The sequence below is a fragment of the Anser cygnoides genome, chromosome 21, assembly GCF_040182565.1.
Source record: "Anser cygnoides isolate HZ-2024a breed goose chromosome 21, Taihu_goose_T2T_genome, whole genome shotgun sequence".
Lineage (NCBI taxonomy): Eukaryota > Metazoa > Chordata > Aves > Anseriformes > Anatidae > Anser > Anser cygnoides.
Genome location: NC_089893.1, coordinates 9,093,582 through 9,112,842, shown reverse-complemented (window position 1 = coordinate 9,112,842; position 19,261 = coordinate 9,093,582). Strand labels below are relative to the sequence as shown.

Below are 19,261 nucleotides of genomic sequence, written 5' to 3'. Positions count from 1 at the left end.
GAGGCAATGGGAGCTTTGCACATGCACACGCTTGGTCTGTGTGATGCAGCACGCAGCGCAGCAGCGGTCCAACAGGGCACAGTCAGGGGGGAGCCCACCACTGTCTCCATGTACCTGGAGGGAGGGTGCAAAGGAGGACCCAGGCTCTGCTCGGTGGCACCCAGGACCAGGCCCAGAGGCCCCAGGCCCAGCCTGGACCCCCGTTGGCTCCCCCTGCCCCTCGTGAAGCTCCCCAGGCCCTGGGCTCCGAATAGAGCAGGAGCCATGAGATGCTGTGCGATGCCAAGGGGGTGGCAGAGGGAGCGCTGCAGACTGGGGAGGATTTGGGGTAAGACGCAGAGAGCAGGAGGAGGCACGGCGCAGCAGCGCATGTGGTCAGCACGTCAGGATGGCGGGATTTTGACACGCAGCAGGAGGCCTCTGCTTTTCGGCCTCTTGCTTTTCTGAGCCTGACGGCAAGCAAGAGCACCCTGTTAAAATGATGTGAAATTGGCGGTGCTGGAGCCCTTAATTAGGTTTGCTGCCCATTGAGGCGCACACCCGGGGCCACGGCTGCTCGGTGCTGCAGGCTGCGCAGCCTCACCTGGCCCAGAGGCTCCAAAATGTCCGCGCTGGTTGTGGGCCTCATTAAGGTCTGCCAGCCTGGCCAGCACAGAGCAGCAGCGAGGTGAGCGGGTCCCCAGCACCAGCTGCGGACACCTCAAAAGACGTTTGTCCCACAGGCAGCACCGTGCCCACAACATGGGCTGGCGTCACGCTCAGCCACCCCAGAGTACAGACAGACCTGGCACATCATGCAGAGAGGGGGGACACATTAAATGCTCCCCCCCCCCCAGTTTCATGGCATCTTCGGAGCCACCAAGGCATCCAAAGAGACTGAGGATGGGCTTTTATCAGCTCTATGTGCTCTGCATCCATCAGCTCAGTACAGAACGCAAGACTCACCATAGCAAAGCCAACCGCTTCGTGCTTGATAAAAGCACGGGTCAGGCCCTCCCTGCATCGAGACAAGAAATCTTAGATCGGTGCAAGAATCCTGACATTAATCATTGCTAAATGCCTCTGCTCCGATTTACTCTTTGGTCGCTCGCTCTTCAGCATGTGGGTAGGAATGCTGTTGCAGTGCTGAGGACAGAGGCGAGGTGAAGGGTGACAGGAGAGGTGGCATTGCCGCTCGGCCGAGGGACGGAGTTCGGGGAACACACGAGCCTCCAGGCACACAAATCTCACTTCCTCACCCAAGCCCAGCCCTGCGGCACCCAGGACTAGACGTGTAGACCATGATGGCTTCCACAGCATCGACTAACCCCGGGGCTCAGGGCTGGGAGAAAACCCGAATTTTGCAAGACTGCCCCTAAAATGTCGTGAACAGACCACATTGAGCCTGGGGCTGATCGAGCGGCGGCACTGTCTGCTCAACGCTAGGCTACTCACTCCCAGTTTAATGGTGCGATTAAACACCAGTCACTGCTAAGATGCAGTCCTGCCCTGCTGGGAAGGAATATATTCATCATTTTAAATGGATTTGATTTGATTTGATTTTTTTTTTCCAGTTCCTGCTCACACAGTGGCAGATTACCCATGCTTCTTTATCAGACTGGGACAGGCTTGATGCCCACCATGGTGCTGGCAAGAGCAGGGCACAAAATGGGCTACCAGTGAAAGCTCCAAATTTCCCAGTATCACAGAATCGTCTAGGTTGGAAGAGACCTCCAAGATCATCTAGTCCAACCTCTGCCCTAACACTAACTAGCAGTAGCTCCTGGTAAGGTCCCTCCAGCATCCTTATGGCAGTGGCTTTTCACATTTTCGTGGCTACTGGAACCCCGAAACGTGTACGTCGTGCTCTACATCTGCGTGACAAACACAGCAGAAGGGCAGGTGTCCCTTTTCTGTGAAACCAAGCCCTTCATGTATTTGCCACACACGTAATTAGTAAGACATTATTCTGTGCTAATGAAGGCAGCAGAGCCCGAGGCCAGTGGCTATGTCCCCCATGGCACATTGACCCAGCACCACAAGATGGGCTTCCCAGGGATGGAAGCCCTGAAGGTTTTGTTCATTCCCTTCCAAGCAAGGAGAGCAGAGCTGGTGCGGATGCTTGCCATCTTCCTCCTCCTCCAGACAGGGTGCTTGGCACCCAAGCCCCTCCAAAAACTGCATGGACACCCATGCGAGGACACCTGTCCCTCCACCGCTAGCAAGAGGAGCCAGCTGAGTGCTGTAAACTTAAGCTGCTCAGACACGGCATCAAACATTTAAGTTATTTGGGATTTGCACTCGATTGTTTGATGTTGCTGCCTCATTCTCAGTAGAACCGGTTACTATTTCACCACTGAAAATATTCCCAGCAGAAAAGGTCTTCGTGAAGACCAAAAGCGTTTCAAGGTGAAGAGACAATCTGGAAGAAAATGATTGCATTTTCATCCCCCCCCTTTTTTTTTGTTCCACATTGACATTCTGACTCTGCATGCTGTTTCAGGCTGAATTTTGCATTCAAAGAATTTAATTCTGTTAAAAAGTACAGAAAAATAGTTGAGATAGTTCCAGGCTGGACCGGTTCTGGCTTTGAAACATCCCCTATTCCACATTTTCTCATTGCAGCTTGGCATTACAAACTGATACTGAAAAATGGCCTTTCCCAGGCCATAACCTCTTCATTTTCTGATCAAACTCTGCTAAAGAGCAGGAAAGCTGGGAAACGCAGATGTCTCAAGCTGCCAACGATCATTTTGGTAATAGAAACAGCTTACTCTGCTCTGCAGGGGAGGGCTGGAAAGACTAGGCTAGAAAGAGACATTAGAATAAAATAAGAAGGAAAAAAAAAAAAAAAAGAGGAAAAGGCTTGTGATTGAATGGGAATGCACTTGGCACCCAGGTGACCTTCCTCTTCTGTCCCTGGCTTGTGCCATCTTATAAGACAGGAGCTCTCACTTCAAATTAACTTAATCTGTAGCATTAAATAATTCATGTTGATTTAAGAAAGCTTCATTTCTAATGGGACACACATGAAGGCAGAGTTAATATTGGAAGAGGCTGGGGGGGGGGGGGGGGGGCGAGAATTAGACTATTAAAGGTGAATGTACGAGTTAATTGCACATCAGTTACTCACTCCTCGGTCTCCGTCCTCACACCCCTGTGGTCCCTTTGTCCTGACTGTCAGCAGGCTCCCACCAGCATCCCTCTGGGACCGACCCTTTCCCCACGCCGGGCTGTGGAGCCATACAACCCCTGAGTTTTGGTTCCTGCAGCCTTTTCCTGGCTTCCCGGCACTGCCGGACAGGCGCAGCGAGCCAGGGCTCACCTCTTCCCCCTCTTCTCCTCCCTCCAACACTGCCTTCCAAGCTTCTTGCTTGGTTGCGTTTGAGAGCTGGGAACTCAACACTAATTAACGTGTCTGCAAATCCCAGCTCGGCTGGCAGGGCCTCCAATTCGTTCACGGTCCCCCGAGTGCAGAAGGCTCCATGAGCTAGCCCTCTGGCACCTTCAGCTACACGGCTGGCAGATGCATATTTTAACAACACACATCTGTTGGCTATATAATCTCTTGTATTTGCCCTCGCTGCTCCCAGCTTTGATGGAAGACCGGAGGGAAGTCTCCGGTGGTTACAGCCAAAGTGTTTGCTTTGCAATTTCACTCGATTGCTGTCTGATTTTATTTTCAAATTTCTCCAAGTCCTAATCAGGCTCTTACTTTATTTAATTAATACCCCAGCTTGGTTAAATAGATCATAAATTAAGAAACCCTGCCATTAAAGATGTGCGAGGTAGCAGAGAGCCCTCCAGTGGCTTCTGGAACCAGCCAAACAGCCCCTGCCCTCCCAGCACGTGGTCCTGCTGTGGGTCCAGGGACTCCCTGAAGCTCACGGTGCATCTGAGGGGCTTATCCAAGCAGCCTTGGCAGTGCTGGATGACCTGCCAGAGGTCCCTTGGTCCTTTTGTGAGGCACGTGGATGCCTCCACATCTCCCAGATCCCATCTCCTCCCTGTTACCAGCTGCTGCCTTCCTTGCTGGGGCCGGTGTCCCCAGGATGGAGAGCGGTGGCTCTGTCCCTGGGGCAATGCAGGCAATGGGAGGATGGAGGACAAGCAGGGAATGAGGCTCTGCACCTGGAGAAAGGCGCTCCTTCTGCTTCAGGATGGGTTAGCCAGGTACCCCAGCAATATCTGTGCCTGAAACTCTACAAACACAAGACTTCTCCCAATGCTGATGACACTAATAAGCTCATCTGCTTGAGTGTTTGGACTTCTGAAGCTATGGAATGATCTGTTCCACTACATTTAACCATGTAGATTTGAAAACAATGTGACAAAATCTTTAATATTTAATTAAAATATGGTGTAGCTCTGCATCTGAGCAGGGGAGTAGGAGGCAGCAGACCCGTAAAGCTGTTGTCAGACATGAATGACAGCAGTTGGAAACCGAATTTGGAGGCAATATGGGATTTCTTGATACCAAGAAAGTGGAAAAGCTGGCAAGAACGGACAAGGCAGCACCAACCCATGCAGAAAAACAGGTGAGCAAAGGTATTTTTCAGAGGACAACGTTTGGGTGTGACAGAGGAGGATGGGGTGAAATGGCCCAGCACAGAGAGCCCTGAGCCAGCTCCACACTATGGGCTCTGAGCCACGAGGACCTCACAGCTCTGCAAAAGGCTCTCAAGGAAACTGTTTGCCATGTTGAGATGTGCATGGTTTGCATGCTGGGGAGGTCTTGGGGATCCCCTCCTGCCCATGCAATGCCTAGGGTTTCACCAGCAACCCTGGGTGAAGCTGGGCAGACCGCAGTGATGTGGGCTTTGTTTCATGTCAAAGATGAAGCGTGAGAAGTCCCGGTGTGGACAGCCTGGGCACCTGCAGGAGGATGCGGTGCAGAACGAGCTGGAAGGGCTCGTGGCTTGGCCCAAGGACCTGATCCTTTTTGCAGAGCTGTACGTAGCTGTGGACACAGAGCTGCTGATTATTTGCACAGCGGTGTAGCTTTACAGCGGCCACGTACACTGCTTTATTGCATAATAAGCCAGGTAACAGCCACAGCACATCGCCTCCTTCTGTAAATGCTGCAAGAACCCAGGTGAATAAAGAGAAAGCATTCCCACCGCAGGGGTTACGAAATCATTGCCAGTCCAGCACCGTGGGTGGGGGGCAGCCGGCTGCTTCGCTGGCAGAACCGTGAAGCTCCACTTCCACACGGATCCTTTGGAAACGACAGAGATTCCAGGAGGGGGGTCTCCATCCCCTCCACCTGTCAGGATGTTGGAGGTGTGAGCAGCATCCTCCGAACGGGGGCTGCTGGAAGCCCAAGCCCAGCTCCCCTCCCCAGAGGCAGAGAAGGGTGCTGGGGCTTGCAGGAGCACGGCCTTGAGTTGGGTTGGGTTTTGAGCAGAAGACTTTTACAATTCTAAGGAAAACCGTCCCTCTGGATTTAAAAATCAGCCCTGACAGCAATCAGAAGTGGAGAGGAACACCCCACATGCGACTTCTTCAGACGAGACAGATGATGGCATCTGCTGCATCGCTCACCTCCCAGGCAGCCAAAACTTTGGAGATGCACATCGCTCTGGAGACACCTGCTTCACTCACAACCAGCACGGGCTCCTTGAGCCTGCACACCCTGATCCAAACTGCAGAAAAGGGTGCTGTGGTGCCATGACCACCCACAACATGCATCCGGGCAGGGTGCTGGAGGCATCTGCCCGTGACGTGCCACCTCCCACACCTCCCCGGCCAGCCTCCAGCTTCACCAGAACATCTGCACAAGTGCAGCCGGAGCGAGAAATGGGCTACCAGTGGGTTGCAAACCCCGTTTTCTCATTGATCGGGTTTAAATTGAATGTGCTGTAACTTTAATTTTCTTAAAAGGAGAGCATGCTGCAAACATAAGTTGCTGAACATCTTAGGTAAATGTACCAATTAGCAGCTACCATGTATATTCACATAAACATTAACTACCATCTATTCAACACATTCCATAACCCCAAAGATAATAACGATTTCCTTTTGATCCACAAAAACATCTCTCTGCTCAATCAATGCTCTGCAGCAGCTCAGAGCACTGACGTACGCCTGTGCACCCTGGGACTAAATTAGTTTTGAAATATTTAGCTCTAATTAAATAACATTATTTCTTTTGTCTGGCTCCAGCAACGTCTTCCGACTTCGCAGCAGAAGGAGGCAGCCCCGGCGAGGGAAGGAAAGGCGGCACAGCTTGTGGAGGTTGATGGCAAGCGAGGAAGCCTCACCGGCAGCCCTGCGTCGCTCTCCCATTTATTTCCAGGCTTCGCTCACGTAGGGATGCATGTCAGAACTCGGAGCTGCTGAGAAGAGTTCACGGAGCAGAAGGATGGATCGAACAGAAATCGTCACCATCGGTGGGGGCAGGGAGGGAGGAGGCGGTGGTTGGGGGAGTCTGGGGACAGGGAGCTGCGCAGGGTGGCACAGGGAGAAGACCGAATGGAGGGGATGCTACAAACCCTAAGTTACAGCTCATTTTCTCGGCAGTGCGCAGACTCCTGTGAGGTATGCCTGCATCCAGCACTACATCCTTAATTCACTTCTTTGGCTGCTTAGCGCTAATTAGCGTTGAGCTGACTAAAGCCACTAAACCTCTTGGTTTGCATCCTATGATATTTTCCCCCCAAAATTAACTAAGAAAACGACAACAGCACCAACAAAACAAATCCAAACTTCCATTTTAACAAACCTAAAAACCATCAATACTTTCACTTTGGACTTCAGTAATCAGGATTTATATCTGGAGGCAATACAGACAGAAAACACTGTTCTATGTTCAGGATTTTCAAGAAAAACAAAATTGCATTCATTTCTCTGAAGCCACGTCCATACTGGGAAGTTTCACTGGTCCAGCCTGCCTTTTCCCAGCACTCCTGAAAAGCACCCAACGCACTTTTCCAACCCGTCAGCAAAGCCCCTTTTCCATCTCCCACCCAACAAGGGGCTTTGTAAGATGCTGGGAGCAGCCCCCTATTTGCAGTCCCATGCTCCATCCCCCTGTGCTGCTCACAGGAAAGATTAATCACCAACAAGTGCACAATGATAAAAGATCCAGTAGGAAAACCAGCTTTTCCTCCTGGTCCTGCACACAGCAGCATCACAGCCAGGGCACAGCATAACGCGCTGATGCCCCTGACACCCCTCATGGCCTTAAATGTGTGTACATGCCCTCCTGAAGGGACACCTGGATTTGGAGCTGCAGTACCAAACACCGTGCCTGTCCCAGCACTGCTCTGCTCCCTGAACACCTCCCTTCGCTGTCGCTCCTGAAATCACGAAGCATTACTCTCACAACGGGCTCTTTTCCAGTCATCTTGATTTAACAACACAACATTTCGCATCCGCGAGGCAGGAAAACCCCCAAATAAACTCTGAGTGACGGTGAGCCTGGACTTACCGAGAACAGTCAGCCGGGCAGGTCGGGATCGGATGGCTGCTTGGATGGCCTGACATTCGTAGACGGCGTCATCTTGGAGATCAGCTCTCAGGATTTTCAAGTGATGCTCTCCAGACAGATGGTCTCCTACGACCAGATAGCGTGGGTAGCCTGTTGGACACAAAGCATGGGTCAGTGGAGCCCAAAAGTGAAGGGCAGACAGTGTGGGGGTAGAGCCCCAGCCTTCCCGTCACACCAGCAGCTTCGTCCCCTCTGTGGCAGCCAGCCCAAACAGACAGAGAGGCCTCCCAAAGCCCAGGGAGAGACTGTGGCTTTTGCCCTAGCTGTTCAGAAAGGAAGCACTGATGATGAGCATTAAGCTGAAATCCCTAGCAAAAGGACGGGATTTGCATAGCCCGGGGTTTGCCTCTATTTTCAGAGGGGCGACGTGCCCAGCTGCAGGTGGATCAAGGCTTCTGCTGGGCTGCGAGATGGGCCAGACCTGACCTTGGGCCACCCTTGCAAAGCCATGCGACAGCTAAAACTCAACGTGCAAACATCAGCCTGCTACTGGGGCTGCTCACCGGGATGCAAGCACAGCCCATGCTTCGGGGCCAGCCCTTCCGCCACCTCCGGCTCCTGCGAGCCATGCCACGGCATATCTCAAATTCCTTACGCCAGGTTTTTACGCACATGCTCGGGTTGAAACCCTGAGATATTTCCACTGTTATGTCTGTGTAAAGGTCGGGCAGGGGTCTCCCTTCACGGGGGTCAGCGAGACACCCGACGGGGCTGGGAAGGATGCTGCAGTCAGCGCATCCCTCCGCCTGCTGGTGATTAATGCGCTGGGGACCGCAGGCAGCCTGGCACACTCTCGTGTTTTTGTTGTTTCGCAAGCTATCAACAGCAGGATTTGCTCTCCTGAACCGCGAGAAATACAAATGATGGGTTTGTTTGTATTTAGCTAATTAGATGACTGGCTGAGCTGGTAGCGTGCAAGCTGGCAGTTCCTCCTGCTAAAGCAGCCCCAGCTCTGTTAATTGTGGAAGTCATTCACATGAGCCACGTACTTCAGTGGAGCTGTTGTCACCCGTCCGTGTTGCAAGGTCTTGTAGGGAGAGATCAGCTCTCTAATGTATGGAAAAGTTGTGGCACTGAGCTTTGAAAAACATTTGAAGAGGGGACTGCTCACTCAGTCAAGTCTGAGAAATGAGTAATTATACATACAGAGAAAAAAAACAACAAAAAACCACAAACAAACAAGCAAATAAAAAAAAAAAGGAAAAAGCAGGCATTGCACTTGAGAGAAGAGCAGGGTCCCTGGAGACCGAGAAGCCTGATTCCTCCCTTGGTTTCTGGCTGCTGCTGCCTGACGTGCTGCATACCCTCGGAGCTTCCCCAGGCTCTGCACAGTCCCTGCAAGGGCTCAGTGCCCTCGCTTCTGACTCTCGAATGCCCATTTTCCCTTTGTTTTGGGGAATATTAAAAAAAAATCAGCAAAACATATAGAATTAACTGGATCCCTTCTCCGTGTTTGCTTCAGGCTTCTCCAGGTGCAGTAAAGCCATTCATCACAACGCACGCGTGGGATTAAGTAACAAGAAGTCTGGGGAATTTTGTGACCAAACTGTAATTTGCCAGAAGTACTGCTTAAGGAAGCCACAAGTGCTTGTGGGCTCCGCTGGCTCTCAATAAATACATTTATCCAAAGCAAAGGCTTTTGTTTTGAGAATGTCAAAACAGGCACTTTCAATGTTTATGAAGCATTTCAGACTGCATTTTGGAAACAGGACATTTGTTTCGAAAAGCCAACCCAAACCAAAGCAAGGCTTTCCAAAGGTCACACCTGTGGGAGACCAACTGTTTAGCTTCAAGCCGGAATAAAAGTTTTTGTTTATTCCAAGTTTTGACACTTGTGTTTGGGCTAGCTGGAGGGTTTTGCAGTTCAAGTGAAAACACTCATTATTCTCAAAACAAATATTTGTTCTGAAGCTGTTAAAGGGAAACTGAAGCCGGTTTTCACTTGCTCCAAGCATTTATTTTCTTTTTCCTTAAAAAGAGGTGTTCTTTAACCAAAATATCTATTACACTCGTAGTGTTTTTTATTTAATTATTACTTTGGGGTGGGGGTAGCAATGATCTGCTCTACCCAGGCAGCTTCTGCTGCCCCAGGAGGGCAGTGCCACGACTTACTTGAGAGATCCCGTCCGACTCCAAGGGCGAGCCCGTCTTTGATCCACAGCACGATGCCATTGTACTCGGGGATGGCGCACAGCAGTGTCACGGGCTGCCCGGCAATCACCACCTGGTCCTGGGGCTGCTGCGTGAAGGAAGACGCTTGACCTGGAGAGGGGGGCGAGAGAGCGGGACGAGGCTGTCAGTTCGCCAGGGGTGGGCTCCAAAAAATTTACAGTGAATAAAAAAAGGGGATAAAAAAAGCCCTGGCAAAGAGGTGCCAGGCATTTCCTCTAACCGTGTCATTCAGGATAGCTACTAGTGTACTGTAGCTGTCAAGATCTAAGGACAGAAGGGCAGCAGGTTCTCAGGAACCAGTGATATTTTGTATTACACCTGATACAAGGGGACACCGGTCCTCTGCTCTCCCCTTCCCCTTCATGTGCTCCCTGAAACCAGGATGCACAGCGGAGAACCTGCTACAAACCACAGCGACTCGGAAGATCTGCCTGCTGCTCTCCCCTCTGCTACCAGGCCCCCAGGCGAGCCCCTGGTACGTGTCAGGGGCTTCACACACATCGGGGGATGAAAGGACGCGGCAGCAGAAGTTTCAGCTTCAGTCTCCCAAGACACAGAACGCTAAGCAGCCGAGCTCTTAGGGATGACAACCCCCAAACGCAGTGGTTTAGCACGGCTCTCCTCTCACTTCCACACCCTGAAGGAGGCAGTAACAGTTCGAAGCCCTGAGGACATCTCCTGCCATGGCCGAGATGTCTCACCCCTCCGAAGAAGGTGAAACTTCTCATTTTCCACGAAAAGCATGCCGATTCATTGTAACCTATTTCACGTCAGGGTGTGCTAAGTGCTGGCATTACGCTTTATTTTCTCTCTTTGAAATCCATCATCATTCCTTGGCTTTGTCATGACTGAAAACCATTCCAAGTGTCAAGTCCTTCTGTTTTTTTTTCCCCCAGAACAAGCGCTCCACTTTCCAACCAGGTGAGGTGTAAACCCAGGTGCCCATATGCAGCCCATCCCTGGTGTTCGATGCAGGCTGGGGCACGTGTCTTGCAAAGAAAATGGTGCAAAAGCAAGAACAAATGCTGGCAAAGCAACCCTAAACCAAACGTGGGCTGTCTTAGAGACAGCTTGAGCGCTAGCACAGGGATGTAGTGCTGCTGTCTGATGCTGGAAGGCCTTAAACGCAAAGGCAATTCAGTATGTATTCAGTTATCAGTATACATCAATCCAATATCTGCTCGTTGGGGTCTCCTTTGTGTCAGCTATTTGATGAGCATCTGAGAAGTGCTGCTGCCTTGCCAGTGCTTAAAGTCCTGCTCTTACTCTGGACATGGAGAGATCTGAAAAGGGAGAAGTTGGGAGAGTGGCCTGACTGGACTGCAACTCGCTGTATTGCCCTGGGGGTTTTAAAGATCAGGAGACTTGCTGCGTGTGAATTATCGCCCTGAAACAGGCACAGAACAAGAAGCCCACACCCGCCAGCTGAAAGGCAGCTCAATACGCTGCGTCGCGCTGGGCTGCAGAAAAAGTTGCTCTTTAAAATCAATGTGTTAAAACCAGGACAGTCTCCACGTGAACCACCCTAAATCAATTCAATCCTAATTTACATTAACTCAATTTAATCATTCACTGATGATTAATCCTAAACCAAGGTTAAGTGTGACACAAGTTCTTGCAACTAAACTTGTTTTCAAATGAGTTGTTAGGCATTGCCTACAGGGCAAAACTGCAAAGCTCAATCATTTTCTAACTCGTGCAGTTAAACCAATGTAAGCCCCCATGTGAATGCTTATATTTCATTTAATTTATTGCAGCTTAACTTAAACGTGTTCCTAGACAGCTGAAGATGTGCAGGAAGGAGCACAGGCATCCTTTCTGGATTTCTACCCATGTACATACAACTGGTTAAAAAGCTCTCCGGATATCTTGGCAAATCCAGGCAGATGTCGAGCACCCATGAAATCCCAGGGATTTCAGGAGCCCCATCCCCTCCAGCACCCACATACTTGCAGAGAAGTCTGATTTTCATCACCAGTGCTCCAGTAGGTCATGGTCATGCATGCTCAACAGGACGGGTCTGCTGCAGAGCGGTACCCCACAGCAGCAGCCTCAGGAGATGCCACATGCTGCAAGGCACGTGGACCTCCAACACTAGCAGAAACGCTTGCTCTTCTGAACTGGGATTTAGAAACATCATAGGAAATATTAATCAGCTCTATATTCTATTCAGACTCACAAGGACAGGTGCTACTGAAATAATAGGAAAAGCAGGGATGGGAGAGAGAAAATTAGGAAAGGAAGCAGAAAAAAGTGAGCATTTTGCCTTTTTTATTTTTTTTATTTTCCGCCCGCTAACTATGTTTTCATGGCTCACTCCGTAATCTTGACAATTCTCAAGGCAAGCTGGGCAAGCAGGGACAGTGCCAGAATGCAGTAATAACCAAAAAAGATTGTTTTATCGGCGAGAATTATCAGGTTGTCAGCTGGGAGCTGCAAGAGTTGTAATGAGAAAGCAGAAACACAAAGTGGTGTCCATGCCCTCTGAAAATGTCCATTAAGCAGAGGTTTCATTCGGTAATTGCTGTTGGAAATGAAGCCCCCCCCTTTTATTTTTTTTTCTTTTTCCTTTCTTGATCTGTCTTAGAGAGCAGCTGATGACCATGGAAAATTAGAGCGAGAACATGGCATATGTCTCCTGTCTTTTCCTTCCCTCTGTTTGTTCAGTGTGAAAAATTGTCACTTGAAACCCTTTTTAGTCCAAGGCTCCATCTCGGCTACAAATGTTACAGGCTCAGCCTTGGTCACAGGGGAGGAGAGAAGGGGGTAAGGACGTTAAGAGCATTACCTGGCCCAGTCCCTGCTCCACAGCAGGATCACTGCTCCCTAAATCACAGATAAAAAAGCTAAAAAAAAAAAAAAAAAAGGGTACCAAAAGGCAGAGCTTGACTCACTTTCAAATCAGCTTAAAGTCTGATTACTGGGTTTAACTGGGTTTGGAAGATCAGAGACCTGTTCACGTTACAGCTTTCAGCAGTCTTATATCTTAATGTCAAAGGAGCAAGTAATTTGCAGAAAAGTTTTAAGGGAGATAAGACACTTGACAGAAAATAGCTGAGAAGGGGGAAATTGGGAAAGGATGATTTACAAATGCAGGTTGAGTGGTTTCAGCTACGAGAAGCACTGAGACACGTCAGTTTGTCGGTGCTTTGGTTTCAAAGCAGGGTTCTGTGACTCCAAGGACAAAACAAAGCAAAATGAGCATTTCATCATCATGCAATGCTATGGGTCCACAAGAAGATGTATTTTCCAGAGGGTTCCCATACACTTCCTGGACACCAAATAGGGCAGTAGCCAAAAAAATACAGTCTTAAGTATAACCCCAATCCCAATTCAAATCCTTGCAGAGGAATTAAGAATTGGAATTGGTCCAATTGAATAAGAATTGGTCTTGGAATTAAGACCAGAGCACTTGTGGGCGAGCCACCAAACACTGCTCTCACTGGAAGCACCCTGCTCCTCCCCAGTGCCCACGGCTCTCCATTTCCAGCCTCCAGGAGACATCTCCACCACCTTAGCCCAGTCTAGAGACCCAGTTTACTTCCACACCTCGTCTTCCTTTGTTCAAGAAGACCAGCAGACTTCCAAAGGGGGAAACAAGCCCACGGATGCTCAGCTTCCGCGAGCACCGCGGGTAGAAGCACGGCGCCGATTCTGCCCCCCAGCAGCATCCACGCTTGTGTCTTCTGCTTTTCAGGGGAGATGCACTGAGCAGAAGCAAATATTAGGACTCTGAATTCATTGTTGATTTTTTTTTCCCCCTTTTAAAAAAAGCAAAGAGACATGCAAATAAGATGATAACCGTGCCTCCTGGCCGTGTTCCAGTGTGACGGCAAAGCCGGAGCCTGCCGGGGCGGGTTGTCAGCAGCGGGGCGGTCTGCTGCTGGGGGGCTTTGGTGCGAGAGAAGGTGCAGGGGACTTGATCCCCGAGTCTCATCTTCTCCTGCCTGCTGGCTTTGCTTTGCACCCTGAGGAGCTGTTTACAGCCCCAGCACACAGCATGAGCTGCTTTGGCTGGCCCTGCGGTCTCCTCCTGCCTTCCTGGAGGAAGTCTCTCTAAAACAAAAGCAGGGGGCACTTCTGCAGCTATCGTAATCCTAAACGCCAGGAACAAAACGGAGAATAAAGGACCTACTGTGAACAGCGGGCAGGCAGTAATGCTAACCCTGCTTTCAAAAATCACAAGCGGGGCCTTATGAAGTCACAAGCATGTCATAAAAGTGTAAGAAAGAAAGAGAGAGAGAAAAGAGAACCGCTTTAGAACTCTTTATATTTCCTTAATGGATTTTGCACCTGTGGCTCCTGCTTTTCAGTGTTTCTCTCTAACGCTGCCTTGTTCTTTCAAACAAAAGCTGAGGCTGTTATGTTTGTGACTTCCAAGGGAAATCGCGCCACCACTGACGCAGCATTTCCAGAGGAGTCCCAGTGCCCCGCGTGGTGAGAAGGACCCAAATCCCAAATCCCATCTTACAACCCAGAGGATTCAGGGAGGCACCTGCACGAGGACACCGCCAAGACCGTCCACGACAGAGCAGGACCTTGAAGCTCCTTCAGCACCAAGGCCCAGAGCAGCGACCGGCTTTCTAAGCCCTCTGAAGACTCCAATCTGTTTGCACGAGTTCTTGCCTGAATTATTTCAACTTGCAGCCTCCTGTGTAAAAACCGGCCTGCCTGCAGACAACGTGCTGCAAGAAGAGAGGAGGCAAGTGGGAACAGCAGATAGTTAAATTTTCATTACCCAAGAGAAGTGAGTATTGTAATAAGAAGCAAGGGACTTAGAGCGGGAACAATGACTCATTAGAAACGGAGACACCATGGCTCCTTTTATGTAAGCGGAGCTTTGAATTTCCATTGTGTTTTGAAAAGAATTATCTCTTTTTGTTGAGGAGGGGATGGAAGTGGTGAAGGAGGCCTCTGAAGTGCCTGGTAAAGATGCAACTGTTTAGAAATGATTGGGGGTGACTGAGGGACGTTGCCCTTGTCCCACTGGGCTGGGAGCTGATCCTGCCCTTGGTGTGGAGCTGCAGGACGTGTGGCTGGAGGGCGAGCACGGCGCTGGCCTGCCCCGGTGCAGGGGAGCTGAAGGCCGAGGACCACACCATGAGGCCCCTCTTTGGGATGTAAGGGCATCATGCCACCAAGCACCTGCCTGGAAGTCACGGCGTTTCGGCCCATCGCAGGGTTGGTTGCTCCGGGACAACGACACGACGCCTGGAGCTGGAGCTGTCTCTGGAGCAGGGCTGCAAAGGCAGGATGGCTGACCAGGGACTGTCTCCACACCTGCCCCACGCAGCTCCTGGTATCGATCCTGGGACAGATGGGCCGGTTCTGCTCACGCAGATGGGTCCTCCTCTGGGAGCCGAGGACAACAGACTCCCTGCGTCAGGCCCATCACGCTTTAAAACACACGCCTGTATTGATTTTTAGATGGCTAGGAAAGGCAAGCAGACAAAAGCGGTACATTATTTACAGTGCTCTCAGGAGTCGTCAGTCACGGGGAAGCACGGCGCGAGCAGGGAGAGCTGCGCGGACGCCACGGTCCCTCATCATCACCTTGCCTGTCTCCAGGTCCCCCCCAGCGCAGTGCCCATGGAAAGCATCCCCAAGGATGCTCTGGGGCACAGCAAGGATTTCCCCAGCCGGGGACCAAGACAAGCTCTTCTCGCACCTCCAGAGGAGCTCCCCAGGCAGGAGCAGCTGAATCCCACCAGTGAAGCTGTGGATGCAATCTGGGGCAAGGAGACCTGGAGCAGCCCCCTGAGGGAGGGCCACATGCTGGTGATGGCCAGAGCCATGTCTTGCACTTCTCTGCTGCTTCCCGGGAGGAAAACAACCATAGCTCGAGCTCCTCAGTTGCATAGCACTTTCCGTTATTTTATTTTGTTTCCCGGGGGAGGAGGGGGAAGAGGAATCCGCTGGAACAAAAATGTCAGTTTGGCCTTTTTTAGTTTGACTACAGAAGTCCAGCTCACGTGGCTTCAGTACTCCCGATGTTGCTGAATTATTCAGTTTGAAGGAAAAAACCCACCCCCCAGCCAAGGAATGAATCAGCTGTGCGGAAAGGCAAGCAGCAGCCTACTTCTCGCAGGCCAGCCGGGACCCGGTGCTATTTGTGTCCCCTCTCCCGTGGCCACGGGTGCCAGGCAGGGAGCTGGGCTTGGTCCCTGCTCACCAGCCAGAGAGGTGGCACCCGTCTTCCCCTCGGAGTGAGCACAGCAATGAAGGGGCTGCAAAGCCAAAAAAAAGCCAAGCCGGGTGAGGGTGCCAGCGTGGAGTTTGGGGACGACGCTCAGCTCATCAGCTTTGCCTCAGCGTAACCCTTTGCCTCCCAGCTCCAAGCCAGCCTGAGCTCATCCTGCAGCGATGTCAGATATTTCCCTAACGCTGCTTAGAGAAGAAACATCAGCATCCCACTGTGTCCACTAAGCAGCTTCAAACAGGAGACAAAGAAATTCTGAATAAGATAGTAGACCTTTTAGAAATCTTTTTGTCTATTAGTCACACAGGCGAGAGATCTGAACTATCGAGTATTGCACTTGCTTTGATACCCACACGAAATCCCAGTACTGCTTTCAAAGTCACTGTGAGTAGTTTGATCAGCCATGCAGAAAGGGCTTAAATGTCATCGTCTGCTCTGTTATTAGCTACCAATTGGGAAAGGTGTAAGAGTATACTTACCGAGGGATATTTATTGGCAACCTCCTCCCAGCACCAGCTCTGAGAATTACCTCTTGTGAGATTAAATGCCTGTTCTTGGTAGCTGCGCTGATAGAAAACAAACTAATGGGCTGCATCGAGGAAGGAAAAATAAGCTGTTCCCAAAAAGCATTGTTCAGGTGACCTTAGGGACTAGATTGCACTGAATATTCAGGCGCAGGACACGCGGCTCCTGGCCCTTCTGCTCCAACAACCTGGCAAATACCTGCTGCCCAGATAAAGCAGGGCCCATAGGAAGAACTGTTATCTTCTGTTAGACAAGATGACGGAGCTGGGAAAATAAGAAAGAGATGAGCTTTGGGGCACGAAGGACTTTTGCTGGGTTGGAGACAGAAGCAGCAAACTGAATTAGGTGGCGTTTTGCCACTGGGGCCAGCACGCTGCGGGATCCTTGTCGTGGCTGCCTTGGAGCTGGTTCGCTCCTGCGGCAGGGGATGCAGGGAGGCTTTGCAAGGGGCAGAGCTCACTGCTTTACCAAAGCTAACAGCTGAAAGGAGAGGTGCATACGCAGTGCAAAGCGCCCTGTCTTGCTCTTGTTAGCAGAGAGGAAGAGATTTCCTCCCATTGATCCACCTGGAGGCTCCAGCTCCGGCTGAAAATTGCCAGCGACTCCACGAAGTGTTTAGTTATCAGTGCTCCCGAGGGGAATAATAAATTACCATTTGCTCTTCTGTCAAGGTGTAGCTGTCCTGGCACGGCTCCACAGCAGCTGTACCGACACACGAGGGAGGGAGCCGTGAGAAGAGGTGACGCCTCGGTACCCCCTGCCAAGCCAGCTTTCTCCTGGTACCTACGGATGCTTTCCTGATGCTCACCACATGCAGCTGACCAGCGGGGCTTGCTGAGGGGCCAGCAGATGCTCAGCTACAGGAGCCCTGCCTGGATACAGAGCGAGCTCCCTACAAGCACCACTTTAATGCACAGGAGAGAAAAAGGGACTTTTCCATCTGAAATAACAGCTAATGCCCAAAGTGTCTCTTCTCCCCAAACCTTCCTGATAAAATCCTTTAGGATTTTATCCCATGTGACCTGATATGTCTCACAGCCCTGGATTACACCCAGTCAAGGCGGGTGTACCTCACCTTAGCCTACCCTCTGCTCCCAAGTCGGGGCTGCTCTCTTGAAATACAGCCCCATAAATCTCGTCTCATCCTCTAGTTAGAGGGCATGCAGGACACTTGTCCGTAGGACAACCAGAAGGATGTATAATCCATTTCACAAATGATTTGGAGATTTCAAAGCCTGGCTCAGCTCCCACAAAGAGCAGAAGCGGAAAGTTGTGCAGTCTACAGGGCGGAAAATCAGACCAAAGAGCTTGCCCTGGGTTGCACGATGTTTCGCTTCCATCCTCGCCTTTCACAATCAGTTATCAAACGCTTTGAGTAGCAGAGAGAAATACGAAATGAAGAATCACTTCAGAACAGAAAATGCAGACATTTAATACCAAAACTACTGCAAGATTCTCCTCCCGTCTTCCACCTTCTACTCCAAACTGCAAGCCTCACAATGAAATGTGGAGAGGCAACTCTATGAGAAACTTTGAGTGTGTTGCTTCTGGGGGCTCCTGGCCAGCCCAGCCCCGTGATATTACAAAGGCATCAAGGATTCTCTCCAGCTCCCTGCTGTTCAGCTGAGCTGAGAAGCTGGGTGAGATTGCTTCAGGTTGTGCTGCGTGAATTAGCAAGTCTAACGATGAAGTGGAGTGAGAATTAGCAGGTTTCTGCTGTAATTATTGTTTGTTTGGATTTTTCCGAGTGGAAATGATTGTAAATATGTGCACTTTCTTCTTCTTCTTTTTTTTTTTTTTTTAAACACAACATTCATATTCAGGCTGTTCTTTAGAATAATTAGTTTCAACTCTAAAATTAAGCACATGCAACACACAAAAAAAAGTGCTGGGGAAAAGAGAAGATAGGAGATGCTGTGATGAACAGATTTGAGCAGAGCATCAGCCGCGCAGGAAATGTTTTTGTGCACATGGCTATCCTTGTTACCCAAGGAAGGTGCTTAAAACTCATGCACTTTTCTATCTATACATGAAGGCCTACGAAAAATTGTTCCCTTCCCTGAAAACCATTGCTGCCACAGAACCCCTAGACCCAGGGAATGCCTAAAGAGTGCACTTATCCCCCAGCTTGGAGGGATGAATGGCATTTTCAGGGGAAAACCCAGTGTTATGGAGGAGGGCGGTGACCAGCACCAATGCCTACAACAGCCGAGTCCTGATTTTGACTGGGATTTACCCAACACAACCAAGCTCCACAAAAAGAGAACAGAAACATGAACTCAGTCAATATTTATAGCCCTGCAACTGCTCCATCATGTGCACCCTTGGCAGTGGCAGGGGGACGTGGCACTGAGCACTGCTGTCACCGTGACTGCTCTGCTTCGCTGCCGCAGGAGCCGGGACCACGTCGGAAGGGGCCTCAAATGTATTTATACACAAGGCTTCACTGTTTGTTTTTTACTGGCTCCTTTTCAACGGTCCCCACTGCAGAGTCAATGGCTTGCTTGTGCAAAACCCCAGTCCAAGTGAAGATGAGCACATTCTGGCCTGCTGAGTTAATTAGCAGGTAATGAGAGATGCTCATCAATAAACCCAGCTGCTTCTGAACCCCCTCCTGGGTTGAGCGCCATGCCTGCAGGACAGAGGAAGCTCTCCATCCCCTGCCAAGCTCCACGTGGCTCGCTTAGCTGATGATGTGCTCTCTCCCCAGCCGCCCTGCAGCAGACAAACCCCCTCCCGTATGCAGCGAGGCAAAGCTTGGCGAGAGCTCACACAACCAGCACGACAACAGAACCGTTTTTCACTCAGGGATTTTCTGGGCGGGAGATGTTTTTCCATCTGGTTTACTGGTAGAGGATTCCCTGCCTGGAGTTGAGAGCAGGTAGTGTAAAGCT

The 19,261-nt window shown here is 50.6% G+C and overlaps 1 protein-coding gene across 5 annotated transcripts in view; it reads right to left on the bottom strand.

Moving 5' to 3' along the window:
* Nucleotides 1–19,261, bottom strand: part of KIRREL3 (kirre like nephrin family adhesion molecule 3) — a 317,031-nt gene that overhangs the window by 71,437 nt on the left and 226,333 nt on the right. For all 5 annotated transcript variants that reach the window (XM_066981248.1, XM_066981245.1, XM_066981246.1 and 2 more), the window contains 2 exons: nucleotides 9,584–9,733; nucleotides 7,412–7,561 (listed from right to left, as the gene is read on the bottom strand). In XM_066981248.1, the coding sequence (XP_066837349.1) occupies nucleotides 7,412–7,561; nucleotides 9,584–9,733 (300 nt within the window). The remainder of the gene's footprint in view (nucleotides 1–7,411; nucleotides 7,562–9,583; nucleotides 9,734–19,261) is intronic.